Genomic DNA, 14,559 nt, shown 5'->3' on the forward strand with positions numbered 1-14,559 from the left:
GGCCTCATTGTGTGGATTGCTTAACCTGCTAATGACAAGGAGGGTACTTGAAAAGCTAACCATTTTGAAATGCTTGCATTTGCTTTTAAAAATGAAAAACTTAATACCAAGAAGATACCTTTTATTCATATCTGATGATGATCCAAATGTGATGACAGAACCCACCTTCTTACCTAAAAGAGAAAACTTGCAGTAGGTGCACAAACTGGGCTTCTCACAGGATTCTGACTTGACCATCTATGCTTTCTGTTCTTTGAACAAATACAGAGAATGCTTCCTAAGCAGCAAGTTAAGTTTAAGAAAGAACAGCTTGCGGTTAACCGAAATTGCTCTTCTTGGGGCTTTTCTATAAATGGGATGGATTCAGACACTGGAGTAAATTGGTCTTAGTCTGGAAATGCAACAATATCCAGAGCAGTGGTGCATTATCTTACCCACCATTATAGGAAGGAGGGGGATTAAGTTGTGGCGACTTTTGCACTTTTTAAACCAAAAACAAAATACAACTTTGTATTAGTGAAAGAAAGTTACAGGAAATTAGTTCTTTAAATAATTTTGCTCATCTTTGTTGTATTATGGACTACTTACTTAAGTAACCTGATTGCTTAATGTAAAGCGACTTTACTCGGTAGCAAGCAAGGCAAGATCAGGCTGCTTTATTATTCTACTGCTTGCTCAGGCATTGGACATTGAATTTGACACCGGGTCATGTACTTGGTTGGGACAGAGGTAGGTTATAGGCCACGGAGACCAAATTAAATTTGGATTAACAGGTTCAAACTCTATTCAATTTTTCAGAGTATTTAACGGCCTTTTGCTGGTCCAACAAACAAACATCAGTGGATGATATCTGAATGCTTGCCAGTCTGTTCCAATGAGCTTTCAACGGGCAGAGCCAGAAGCATGATACCATTCTAAAGACTATAGGTACAGAAGTAATAGATAACATGATTTTTTTTCTTTCTATGAACAGAAGCATTTAAAAACGAGATATGCAGTTTAGCTGCAGAGTTAGTGGTTAAAATTGGGTCAGTTTGGATCAGATGTGATTTTTATCCCTTCAATCTAAGGTTGCACAATCATAATCAATTTGGACTTTAAATACCACTACTACCCAACCCAGACAACTGCAACTAAAGTTATCCCAGTGGGCAATGCATAACAGTGCCTAGTAAATGGGTCCGAGGTGTCCAACCCTGAACAGTGGATTTGATCTACTCAGGGGCACGTTCTGCACACTTTGTACATGTTTTCATTGCTTGATGTTATGTTAAACATTATCTCTTTCACCAGGATTTCATAATGGAAAATACCATTGGTGCAAAACATATTTAATATTAAACGGATTAAAATAGGAAAAAAAGGTATCTCTACTAAATAGACAGATTAATCTTAAATTGGAAAATGGATAGGAACAATGTTTTTAAAACACCAAGCAAATGGTAAATCCAGACCCGACACACGTTTTGCAGTTTAGCAGTTGATTACGGTAAATCAATTTTACCATTCAGGGTCAGATCTCAAGACCTTCAACAGTGCTCGTTTGTTGGGGCCAGTGTTTAATTTAAGATGCTTCATAATAAATGCTACTCGCCTTGGACAACACAGTGACTGCTAATAAAGGGTCCAGAACACTGCAGAAAGTAAAAAGCCTAGCATTATTATTTATTTTTAATTTCACAGCCACTAATGACTATTCCTAGTGTCGGACATTTCTGGAGTGATATGGTCTTGCAGTTCATTCCCGATACCATCCAAGTATGAAGGCAGCACTTAGGATTTTTCATTTTTATGAGAATAATTCCTTTGCTTGTATTTGTCATCTTTGCATCCCTCTTTTATAGTGTTCAGCAGAAGAGTTTTGACCAGTGAAGATTCAGTACATGTTCACAACATTGCGGCAAACAAGACAGAATTTTACAAGTTTCCAGGAAATTCTGCACTCAGAAAAAGGTTAAAATCAACAAACTTGGATGCTTGATATGCAACTAATCACCAGTTGCTTTGTACTTGATATATGGTGTTTTACTCCCAGCCAAAGTCATGGCCCGTCATCTGGTAGAACTTCAGATTAAATGGCCTGTAGAACTCTCTGAGCCGGAGAACAACTTCCATGTCTATTTTGGGATGAGTTCTTCCCTTTGATTTACCAAGGCAGCGAGGCCTGCTGCTGCCTTCAGGCTTCTTCAGGCAAGGGAAGCCCTTGGTCTCATTAAAATAGAAATGCTTGTCAGTAATGACTCTCTTAAGCCCCAAAAAATCCTGCACGCGGCCCATCTCGCCGGCTGGATCACTAACGAGCCTCTCCCCACTCACAAAAAGAATCTTGGAAAGGGGGAAATACTGAAGCCAGTTTTCCAGGTGTTTGGCATAAATTCCAATGCGGATGGCACTCCATGATGTGTCGATGAGACCTGTGCTCATGTTTTTAAACGTCAGCATTTGAAAGCTTGGAACGTCCGGGTTCTTGGATAGGGTTTGGGTGTAGTCTGAAATCGCCCTAGTCACAGGGTTTCTGACCACCACAATCAATTTGGTATCTTTTGACATGGAAAAGATTCGCTTCGGGGCTTCCTTGGTGACAAAATAACTAGGGGTTTTCTCCATGGTGATCTGACCTTCCAGAGTCCGAGGCATTAGGTTTCTGTGAAACAAAGAAGGAAACTAATTAAAATTAAGTAATTCAAAAGAGCGGTGCAAAATGTCACCTTGCTTTTACATCAGTACCTTGTGATTCTATCACATGAACAGAAAGTGGAAGATCTAAAACTAATTTACATTCTTAGCATTGTGTTCCTTCCCTTAGGCTCTTACCTCCTCACAATCCTGCTGCTTGGAAGATCTGCCATCCATTTGTGGACTCGTGCACTAATTCTGAAGTCTACACTGCATAATACTAAACTCTCAACAGGGGCGGTAGCTACAGACTGGGAAAGCATAGCCCACTCGTAACTATAACCTTACCTTTATAAAGATCCAATACTGCTGTAAGCCATTACTCCAGTCAGGAAAAACATAAAAAATAGTTAGATATTGTACTATGTGTGTGTTCAGATCAAGAAACAGAGAGAGAGAAAGAGATAGCGGGAGAGGGGAGAGGGAGAGAGAGATAGTGAGGGGAGAGGGAGAGAGAGATCGAGGGGAAAGGGGAGAGAGCGAGGGGAGAGGGGAGAGAGCGAGGGGGGAAGAGAGCGAGTGAGGGGGGAAGAGAGCGAGTGAGGGGGGCAGAGAACAAGTGAGGGGAGAGAGAGCGAGGTGGGAGAGGGTGAGGGGGCAGAGAGCAAGGTGGAAGAGGGCGAGGTGGGAGAGGGCAAGGGGGGAGAGAGCAAGAGGGGAGAGGGCAAGGGGGGAGAGGGCAAGGGGGGAGAGGGCAAGGGGGAGTGAGAGCTAGGGGGGTGAGAGCCGGGGGGGGGGGTGAGAGCAAGGTGGGGTGAGAGCGAGAGGGGAGAGAGAGCGAGAGGGGAGAGAGAGCGAGAGGGGAGAGAGCGAGAGAGAGGGGAGAGGGAGAGGGGAGAGACAGAAAGCTTTAGAGAGAGCGAGGGAGGGGGGAAAGAGAGAGAGAGAGAGAGAGAGAGGGGGGAGAGAGAGAGGGGTGAGAGCAAGGGGGGAAGAGCACAAGGGCAGGAGGGAGCAAGTTGGGGACAGAGCGAGGGGGGGACAGAGCGAGGGGGGGACAGAGCGAGGGGGGGACAGAGCGAGGGGGGGACAGAGCGAGGGGGGACAGAGCGAGGGGGGGACAGAGCGAGGGGGGGACAGAGCGAGGGGGGAGAGAGCGAGGGGGGGAGAGAGCGAGGGGGGGAGAGAGCGAGGGGGGGACAGAGCGAGGGGGGGACAGAGCGAGGGGGGGACAGAGCGAGGGGGGGACAGAGCGAGGGGGGGACAGAGCGAGGGGGGGACAGAGCGAGGGGAGGGACAGAGCGAGAGGGGGACAGAGCGAGGGGGGGACAGAGCGAGGGGAGGGACAGAGCGAGAGGGGGACAGAGCGAGGGGGGGACAGAGCGAGGGGGGGACAGAGCGAGGGGGGGACAGAGCGAGGGGGGGACAGAGCGAGGGGGGGACAGAGCGAGGGGGGAGTGAGTGGGAAAGGGGGAGGGAGAGGGGTGGAGAGAGTGGGGCAAAGAGAGAGAAAGATGGAGAGTGAGGGGGACAGAACGAGGGGGGGGTTGGATGGGGGAGGGGGGGGAGAGAAAAACAGACACGCTGCATGGACACACACACAATGCTTTCCTTTCATTGACAGTTATTGGAGACATACACTGGTCCCAGAGGAGAAAGAAAGAACATACATTTATATAGCCCCTTTCACATCCTACAAAGTACTTTAGAAATTTAGTTGCTGTTGCAACGTAAGGAAATGCAGCAGCCAATTTGCACAAACAGCAATGTGATAATAACCGGATAATCTTTTCTTAATGATGTTAATTAAGGGATATACATTGACAAGAAAAATTCCCCTGCTCTTCAATTAGAGCGTGGGATTTTTCCTTGCACCTCAGAGAGGAGACGGGGCCTGGGTTTAATGTCACATCTGAAAGACGGCATCTCCAACAGTGCAGCACTCCCTCAGTACTGCACTGAACTGTCAGTCCCCTCTGGGGTGGAACTTGAACCTATTACCTGCTGAGGCAAAAGTACTGTCACTGAGCTAATGTTTGCCGTATGAAGTCAGCGCTAAGTGAGGTGAGTGCCTGCGAAGGGTGCAAAATATTGAGAGGCTAGTGTGAGTGCAAGTTAGTCTAGGTGACTTAAATCCAGTCTTGCATCTTCTCTTTAAGAGGTGCAAGTGCTGGAATTTATTACACAAGTGAGTCTGACCTGGGAATTACACAAGAATAGCACAACATGGCAGAGAGTGGGCTCCACAATCTCTGACGCAGCATTGGAGGCCTTGGTGCAGGAACAGGGTGGGGAGAGGTCCTGGATCCACGTGTGGCCAACGAGGCAGTCCAGGCAAACTCAGAAGGTAATGGGAGCTGATAGCCATAGAGGCCGATGCCAGTCGTGAAGCCCTGAGAACCTGGTTGCAACGCCCAAAGAAGTTTAATGAGATTTCACAAATGGTGATGGTTAGTGAATTCATCTTCAAATGCCACATCCTGCCAACTGAACCACCACTCAGACACTGCTCAATGCACGACACACACAATCATCTACCAACAATCTCGATCAATCGTGACTCAAGCCTAACATTCAGAGCTTCACCCAATCCTCACACATTTAGCACAGCTACAAGCCTCCCACCTGCAGCTCACAGCTTGCACACACTGCCAGCTAGTCAACCATGACAGTCATCTCACTCAGGCTGCACGAAACTGACTGACACACTTCCCTCTTCGTTGCTGGACAGGGTGACGCACAGCCAAAGACAGCAGTAGTTAATCGGCCTGTTCTCATCCTATTAAAGGAGGTGGTCCTCACCATTGCCGGAGCAGCCATTACTGAGAACGTTGCCAGCGGTGGGGCTTAAAGGATCAAAAATGAAGCAATGGTCTGACCTAACACACCTCCTTACATCCCACTTTCCCCTCAGCTTTGATTCCCAGCTGTAGATGGTGTAAGCTTTCCCCTCAGCACAACCCTACCTTTGTGCATCCCTGCTTTCAGATACTCAAGAACTGCAACCTGACCAGGCAATGGTGCAGGAGCAAGAAAGGGAAGGGGAAGAAGACTCTGATGATGGAGAAACATCGTCACTTGATCTGACACTCGCAGCCACTAGCTCAGAGGCTGGCACTGTGTACTTTAGAGGGTAGCGCATGGTGAGTTACTGGGTGTGAGTATCCTGCAGCCAGAGAAGAGGGTTGAGGCAAGTCCATTGCCCAATGGCTGGAGGGCGAGGCTATGCACAAGCTCTGCTGCAGGGAATTCAGATGAGACCTCCAATGGGGCAGCTTCGAGGAAAAGCATTCGTGTGTGCGTTGGCAGGCCTGCCAGAGAGCTTTCAGTCACTGTCAAGGAGCATGGAGGTATCACAGTGCCTTGTGCAGAGCTGGGAGCCTATTCTTTCCAGGGTGAAAGTGATAGCCAACTTCACAGCAGCACCTGTGGAGCCAAACATTATGCAGTGCTCAATGGCCGATGTCTCAGCTTCCACTGCAACCACAGCACGTCTGGAGCTGCTTACACTGAAGTTATGCAATCTCAGCTTATTGTCATGCAGGCGCAGACTGCAGCCATCATGACTGCAAATCCCAATGAGGAAATGGGCTTGGAGGATCCCCAAACAGTCCAGCAATTTGTGCTTTAGCAGACTTCTAGGATGGCAGAATACGAAACTTGCCAAGGTACTCAGGGAAGTGGCAGTGGTTCCATGAAACATGAACCTCACGTCCTCACTCAGGATTACAACATTCATCCTCCCACCTTTTCCATCCACCAGTACCTTTGCTGTTCTCGGTCAGCCAGCTAGTCCAGGGATTGCAGCCAATGTGGAGGTGTTGCAGTTCAAAGCCAGGTAATCCTGGAGCACGGCTGCTCGACAGCATCCTGCAAGGCTGCCTTCAGTCTCGTCCATCGAAAATCCAGCACCAGTCACTGGGGTAGCACTGTGCAAGTGCACTAGGCCAGAAAACAATGGGAATGTGCAGGGATGATTTGTTGGGTTTTGTATGGAATATTGGATGGACTTTTTTGATGAAGTTATTTTGTAGTGCCTTTTATTTCAGCACTGCCACCAAGAGGACACTGACGGTCAGTGACAAAGGGAAGGTATGTGACTGTTGGTGAATGGGGAACTGGGGCTATGCTCATTGGTACTGCAGTCAGACGAGCTGATCTTTAACACCCTTGCTGGGAAGGGATGTGTTAGTTGCCTCCTCTCTTCCACTTGCTCCTCCTCAGCTGCTGGCTGTACACCTGGTGGCAAGAGCTGTGTCCTCATGATGGTGAGGTTGTGCAGGACGCAGCAAATCATGACAAATTGTGATGCATGCTCTGGCTAGTGCTGCAGGGCTCCTCCAGTCAGTGCAAGTGTGGGTTAAGCACCCCAAAGGTTTTCCCAATGGAATTGTGGATGGCAGTTCTACCTCCTCTCTGGAGAGAGTGGATAGAATGTACTTCCCTCTCCTGGCAGAGCATCAATCACCTCCCTTATGTAGCAGTAGAAAACAAACTGCAACACATTAGAGATCTCTCCTGCTCCAATTTGGAAGGATACCAACACAAAGAAGTCCATGTCCACAATATTTTCACAGCCACTGGCACTGCCACCCTTGTCCTGCTCTGAGGCTTCAGGCTAGTCTGCAAGAGGTGGCAGATTTCAGTGAGCACCTCCTTCATAAAACAAAGAAGTAACATACACTGAGGTTGAGGTAGGAGGATTGTTCCCCGAATGCTCTGGGTGGATATTGCCTCCTGCTAAGAGCTCTTCCCCTCTTCCTCCTCCCTCTTCAAGCAGCTTGTCCTGCTTTGTGTCACCTCCTTATTCTCCCCATCATGTTGAAGGTCAAAAGGGATAGAAACTACAGCGCCCATGACTGGGAACAAGTGGTCTGAGCAGAATCCTCAAGGTGAGAACCAGGGTTTTCTCCGTGTGCAACACCACACCCTGTAGACTTCAGAAATTTGAAACAGCAGAAGGAAACTCATAGCATTCCACAAATTCAGCAGCAGCCAGTAGAAATCAATCAGTAACTGATCTGAAAGTAGTTGATACTTTTATGTAGCACTGGTGAGGCATCCTTTCTGCTGCTGAACATGTGTTCAGTGTGTGAGGTTAAGAGGGGGCATTAGGTGGAGTTGAGGTTGAAAACGACACCACTTGAGTCAAACCAGTGTTACATGGTAGCTGTGTCATGATCTACCTATTCTAAATACTTTTGACACACAGCTCCTAACATTGCCCTCACCAAAATGGTGTCCCATGTGGCCCGCATCAGAAATATGCATATGCCACGCGGGCACCATTTTGCACCCAATGTGGCATCCATAATGCCAAAAAGTCAGGCACTACAGAGCCAAGCTCTGCAGCCTAAATTTCTGCCAAAACAAATATACAGTTATCCATTCCTTTTAATAAAAAAATTAAGACATTATTTAGTTTTAAATCATGCCACCCTAAGCTGATCAATGTCCTTTGAGAAATGATACATTTAAGTACAAAAATTGGGTATAAATGCCATTCAACTCTGATAGCATTGCTAGAGGTTTATTTGAAAAATTGCACGTAGGCAATCTGAGGCTGACTTGGTTTACTGCTGTGTCTATTAATGTAACACAACCAACTTACAATTTACATAATGCTGCGGACTGGAACAAACTTATTGACCAATAATTCCCGGTCGTAGAAAGCCAACACTGAAACTTACGGAAAGTAAGAATTCAGCACTTTCTTGTTTAAACCTCGCAATGAGCTGGCCCATAGGCACCCTGAAATCTTCAGCAAACCACCAAGAACATGTGGCAGTAGTCCCATGGCATCTCACGCTTCCAATCTTCACTCCCTGCCTTTGAGGGCCAGGAAATGCAGCAAGACGTTCAAAAGCCCATTGACTTTGGCGGGACTGGAAAATCTCACCAGCAGGAGGCGGCGTAAAAAATCTGCCCCTTGTGTCTACAGCCGGTGTACACAGTAATGTGAATAAGGTTGATTCGTGTCACATTAGAATGTGATTCACAGCTGGAGAGGTGGAGGAATGCTATCTCAGACCACTGCAGCTACATAACTGGCATTTACAGCACCTATCCACGTACCGGGTAAGCTGGGGGAAATTCCAGTTCTCCCCAATGTTCTAGGGTCCATCGTTAAGATGGAACACTAAAATCCCTTGTGCCATTTCTAAGATGTTAACAGTCAAGCATGAACAGCCAGTTTGGGGGCGCAAAATGTTTAACCTCCTTGGTGGAAGTTGAGCACTGAACTTTTTATTTTGCCTTGCTGCTAACATTTTGCAAAAAACTTGAATGCTGACAGTATTTTAACAAATAAACAAGAGCCTTAAGTGTAAATGCACCACTTGATGTGTTATTGAACCATGCAGGCCAGTAATGCCTTGGGTTATTCCCCACGTAGCTGACCTCAATGGGGAAAACAGTAGGACGACTATAATTGGTCTCTTTCCCCAGGCTTTTCTCTCCTGCTGGACTGTGTGTGTGGAGATCAGGTGGAGACAGAATCTGGCACAACTGTGTGATCTAATTCAGCTAACTAGTTAGCATTCAATGCCTATAGATACACTGTGAAGAATGGCCACTATGCTGAGAGGCTGGAGGGTTTTTTTTTTTATTCATTCACAGGATGTTGGCTTCACTGGCTGGGCCAGGATTTATTGCCCACCCCTAGTTGCCCTTGAGAAGGTGGTGGTGAGCTGATTTCTTGAGCTGATGTCTTATGGTGTAGGTACACCCACAGTGCTGTTAGGGAGGGAGTTCCAGGATTTTGACCCAGCAACAGTGAAGGGACAGCGACATATTGCTAAGTCAGGATCGTGAGTGACTTGGAGGGAAACTTCCAGGTGGTGGTATTCCCATGTATCTGTTGCCCTTGTCCTTCTAGATGGTAATGGTCGTGGGTTTGGAGGGTGCTGTTGAAGGAGCCTTGGTGAATTCCTGCAGTGTAACTTGTGGATAGTACACACTGCTGTTACTGTGCGTTGGTGGTGGAAGGAGTGAATGTTTGTGGATGTGGTGCCAATCAAGCTTGGTCCTGGATGGTATCAAGCTTCTTGAGTGTTGTGGGAGCTGCACTCATCCAGGCAACTGGGGAGTATTCCATCACACTCCTGACTTGTGCCTTGTAGATGGTGGACAGGCTTTGGGGACTCAGGAGGTGGGTTACCCATTGTATGATTCCTAGCCTCTGATCTGCTCTTGTGGCCACTGTATTTATGTAGCTAGTCTGCTTCAGTTTCTGGTCAATGGTAACCCCCAAGATGTTGATAATGGGGGATTCAGTGATGGTAATGCCATTGAGCATCATGGGGCGATGGTTAGATTCTCTCTTGTTGAAGATGGTCATTGCCTGGCACTTGTGTGGTGTGAATGTTACTTGCCACTTGTCAGCCCAAGCCTGGATATTGTCAAGGTCTTGCTGCATATGGACATGGACTGCTTCAGAATCTGAGTCGTCGCGAATGGTGCTGAACATTGTGCAATCATCAGCAAACATCCCCGCTTCTGACCTTATGATGCAAGGAAGGTCATTGATGAAGCAGCTGAAGATGGTTCAGCCAAGGACACATCCTGAGGAACTACTGTTGAGATGTCCTGGAGGTGAGATGACTGACCTCCAACAATCACAACCATCTTCCTTTGTGCTGGGTATGACTCTAACCAGTGGAGAGTTTCCCCCCTGATTCCCATTGACTCCAGTTTTGCTAGGACTCCTTTATGCCACACTCAGTCAAATGTGGCTTTGATGTCAAGGGCAGTCACTCTCACCTCACCTTGGGAGTTCAGCTCTTTTGTCCATGTTTGAACGAAGGCTGTAATGAGGTCAGGAGCTGAGTGGCCCTGGCAGAACACAATCTGGGCGTTAGTGAGCAGGTTATTGCTAGGCACGTGCCGCTTGATAGCACTGTTGATGACACCTTCCATTACTTTACTGATGATTGAGAGTAGGCTAATGGGGCAGTAATTGGTTGGGTTGGATTTGACCTGCCTTTTACGTACACAACATATCTGGGCAATTTTCCACATAGCTGGGTAGATGCCAGTGTTGTAGCTGTACTAGAACAGCTTGGCTAGGGGCATGGCAAGCTCAAGGGGCGCACAAGTCTTCAGTACGATTTCCGGAATATTGTCAGGGCCCATAGCCTTTGCACTATCCAGTGCCTTCAGCCATTTTTTTTATGTCACATGGAGCAAATCAAATTGGCTGAAGACTGGGGACTTCCGGAGGAGGCCGAGATGGATCATCCACTCGGTACTTCTGGCTGAAGATTGTTGCGAATGCTTCAGCCTTATCTGTTGCGCTGATGTGCTGGGCTCCTCCATCATTGAGGATGGGGGTGTTTGTGCAGCTTCCTCCTCCAGTGAGTTGTTTAATTGTCCACCACCATTCATGACTGGATGTGGTAGGACTGCAGAGCTTAAATCTGATCCATTGGTTGTGGGATCACTTAGCTCTGTCTATCACTTGCTGCTTATGCTATTTGGCACACAAGTAGTCCTGTGTTATAGCTTCACCAAGTTGACACCTCATTTTTAGGTATGCCTGGTGCTGCTCCTGGCATGGCCTCCGGCATTCTTCATTGAAGAATTGATCCCCTGGTTTGATGGTAATGGTAGAGTGGGGGATATGCCAGGTCATGAGGTTACAGATTGTGTTTGAGTACACTTCTGCTGCTACTGATGGCCCATAGCTCCTCATGGATGCCCAGTCTTGAGTTGCTAGATCTGTTCGAAATCTATCCCATTTAGTATGGCAGTAGTGCCACACAACACGATGGAGGGTATCCTCAATGTGAAGGTGGGACTTTGTCTCCACAACAACTGTGTGGTGGTCACTCCTACTGATACCATCATGGACAGATGCATCTGTGGCAGGCAGGTTGATGAGGATGAGGTCAAGTATGTATGTAAGAGTAAGAGGTTAACTAGGGAAAGAGTAGGGCCCATTAAGGACCATAGTGGTAATTTGTGTGTGTAGGTAGGGTTCTAAATTAATACTTTGTGTCGGTGTTCACAAGTGAGGGGGAAGACGTGGGTATGGAAATCAGGCAGAAGGACTGTGATATAATTGAAGAAATTAGCATAGAAAGGGAGGAGGTGGTCTGAGTGGTCTGGCAGGCTTTAAAGTAGATCAATCTCCAGGCCTGGATGAAATGTATCCCAGGCTGTTGAGTGAGGCAAGGGAGGAGATAGCAGGGGCACTGGCAATAATTTTCAATACCTCTCTGGCCACAGGAGAGGTGCCAGAGGACTGGAGGACAGCCAATATGGTACCGTTATTCAAGAAGGGAGGAAGGGAGAAACCAGGGAACTACAGGCCAGTCAGTCTAACCTCAGTGCTGGGGAAACTATTGGAAGCAATCCTGAGGGACCGAATTAATCTACACTTGGAGAGGCAGAGATTAATCAAGGACAGTCAGCATGGTTTTGTTAAGGGGAGGTCATGTCTGACCAATTTGATTGAATTTTTCGAAGAGGTGACCAGGTGTGTAGATGAGGGCAATGTATTTGATGTAGTCTGCTTAGACTTCAGCAAGGCTTTTGATAAGGTCCCACATGGGGACCTTGAAGATAAGAGCCCATGGGATCCAAGGCAATTTGGCAAATTGGATCCAGAATTGGCTGAGTGGCAGGAAGCAGAGGGTGATGGTCAAGGGATGTTTTTGTGACTGGATGCCTGTGTCCAGTGGGGCTCCACAGGGATTGTTGTTGGGTCCCTTGCTGTTTGTGGTATAAATAAACGATTTAGACTTGAATGTAGGAGGGTTGATCAGTAAGTTCGCAGATGACACGAAAATTAATGGGGTGGTAAATAGTGAGGAGGATAGCCTTAGATTACAGGAGGATATGGACGAGCTCGTCAGATGGGCTGATCAGTGGCAAATGGAATTTAAGTGTGAGGTGATGCACTTGGGCAGGACAAACAAGGCACGGGAATACACAATGAATGGTAGGACACTGGGAAGTACCGAGGATCAGAGGGACCTTGGTGTGCATGTCCACCGGTCCCTTAAGGTAGCAGGACAGGTAGATAAGGTGGTTAAGAAGGCATATGGGATACTTGCTTTTATTAGCCGAGGTATAGAATATAAGAGCGGAGAGGTTATGCTGGAACTATATAAAACCCTGGTTAGGCCACAGCTAGAGTATTGCGTGCAATTCTGGAATCCGCAATATAGGAAGGATGTGATTACACTAGAGAGAGTGCAGAGGAGCTTTACCAGGATGTTGCCTGGGCTGGAGAGTTTTAGTTATGAGGAGAGATTGGATAGACTGGGGTTATTTTCCCTGGAGCAGAGGAGATTGAGGAGGGACATGATTAAGGTGGATAAAATTATGAGGGGGATAGATAGGGTAGACAGGAAGGAGCTTCTCCCCTTGGTGGAGGGATCAATAACGAGGGGGCGGGAGGTTTAGAGGGGATGTGAGGAAGAATTTTTTCACCCAGAGGGTGGTGGGAATCTGGAACTCACTGCCTGAAAGGGTGGTAGAGACAGAAACCCTCATAACATTTAAGAAATATTTGGATTTGCACTTGCATTGGCATGGCATACAAGGCTATGGGCCTAGTGCTGGAAAATGGGATTAGGATAGTTAGGTACTTGTTTGACTGGTGCAGACTCGATGGGCCGAAGGGCCTTTTTCTGCGCAATGGACCTCTATGACTTTGTTTTTCCCTCTTGTTGGTTCCCTTACCACCTGCCGCCGACCCAGTCTAGCAGCTATGTCCTTTAGGACTTGGCCAGCTCGGTCAGTAGTGGTGCTACTGAGCCACTCTTCGTGATAGACATTGAAGTCCCCCACATTCTGCGCCCTTGCCACCCTCAGTGCTTCCTCCAAGTGGTGTTCAACATGGAGGAGCACTGATTCATCAGCTGAGGGCGATACATGATAATCAGCAGGAGGTTTCCTTGCCCATGTTTGACTTGATGCCATGAGACTTCATGAGGTCTGGAGTCGATGTTGAGGACTCCCAGGGGTAACTCCCTCCCGACTGTATACCACTGTGCCGCCACCTCTGCTGGGCCTGTCCTGCTGGTGGGACAGGACACACCCAGGGATGGTGGCATTATGTGTAAGATAGGATTCCGCGAGGATGACTGTTGCTTGACTCGTCTGTGAGACAGCTCTCCCAATTTTGGCACTGGCACCCAGATGTTAGTAAGATGGACTTTGCAGGGTTGACAGGGCTGAGTTTGCCATTGTCGTTTCCGGTGCCTAGATGTATTCGTTTTTTGTGACTTTGTAGCGGTTTGATACAACTGAGTAGCATTTTAGAGGGAACCAGGTAAGGACGACAGTGAACCAGATGGGATTTTTTTGCATCATTCGCTTTTTTAATTCCAGATTTTTATTGAATTCAAATTCCATCTGTCGTGGCTGGATTTTAACCCGGGCCCCCAGAGCATTACCCTAAGTCTCTGGATTACTAGTCCAGTGACAATGCCGCTACTCCACTCTCCCCTCCTGACTTTCAGCAGAAGAAAGAAACTAGGCCTTCTTTAATAGTTCTATTAGGTAATTGAGCCAATCTGCACCGACTTCTTTATCAACTCAGAATAAAACCGCCACTGTATATGGGCTTCCTCCCACTGTCCAAAGACATGCTGGTGGGTTGCAATGGCTGTGGTAAATTGTCGTGTGTGTGTGTGCCCTATGATGGACTGGCCTCCCGTCCTGAGTGTACCCCGCCTAGCGCTCATCGCCTGACTCCCTGCTGTTATGACCCACCCCCAGATGAAGTTCCCCAAAGTTGTTGATTCAGGCGAGACCCCTCAATTTGTCACCGTCTGTCTGGGACACCCCCAAATTGTTATGCCCCGGATGAGGAGAATGAACTCTTTATTCAGTCACCCCTCCCCACCTCTGTTGGTCGCAAAAAGATTTAATCTAAAAAGGGTCCCTTTCGCAGATACCCTTTTTCTCAGGCCCAATTGTTTTGGTTTTGAA

At 47.5% G+C, this 14,559-nt stretch overlaps 1 protein-coding gene across 1 annotated transcript in view; it reads right to left on the minus strand.

The window, feature by feature from the left end:
• Nucleotides 1-1,639: 1,639 nt before the first annotated feature.
• The window catches only part of LOC144690820 (heparan sulfate glucosamine 3-O-sulfotransferase 3B1-like), a 187,901-nt gene continuing 174,981 nt past the window's right edge, over nt 1,640-14,559 (minus strand). Inside the window, exon 2 of the mRNA XM_078558656.1 lies at nt 1,640-2,644. Coding sequence (XP_078414782.1) covers nt 2,026-2,644 — 619 coding nt within the window. The 3' untranslated portion in view covers nt 1,640-2,025. The remainder of the gene's footprint in view (nt 2,645-14,559) is intronic.

Source organism: Cetorhinus maximus, chromosome 15 (assembly GCF_964194155.1).
Source record: "Cetorhinus maximus chromosome 15, sCetMax3.hap1.1, whole genome shotgun sequence".
Lineage (NCBI taxonomy): Eukaryota > Metazoa > Chordata > Chondrichthyes > Lamniformes > Cetorhinidae > Cetorhinus > Cetorhinus maximus.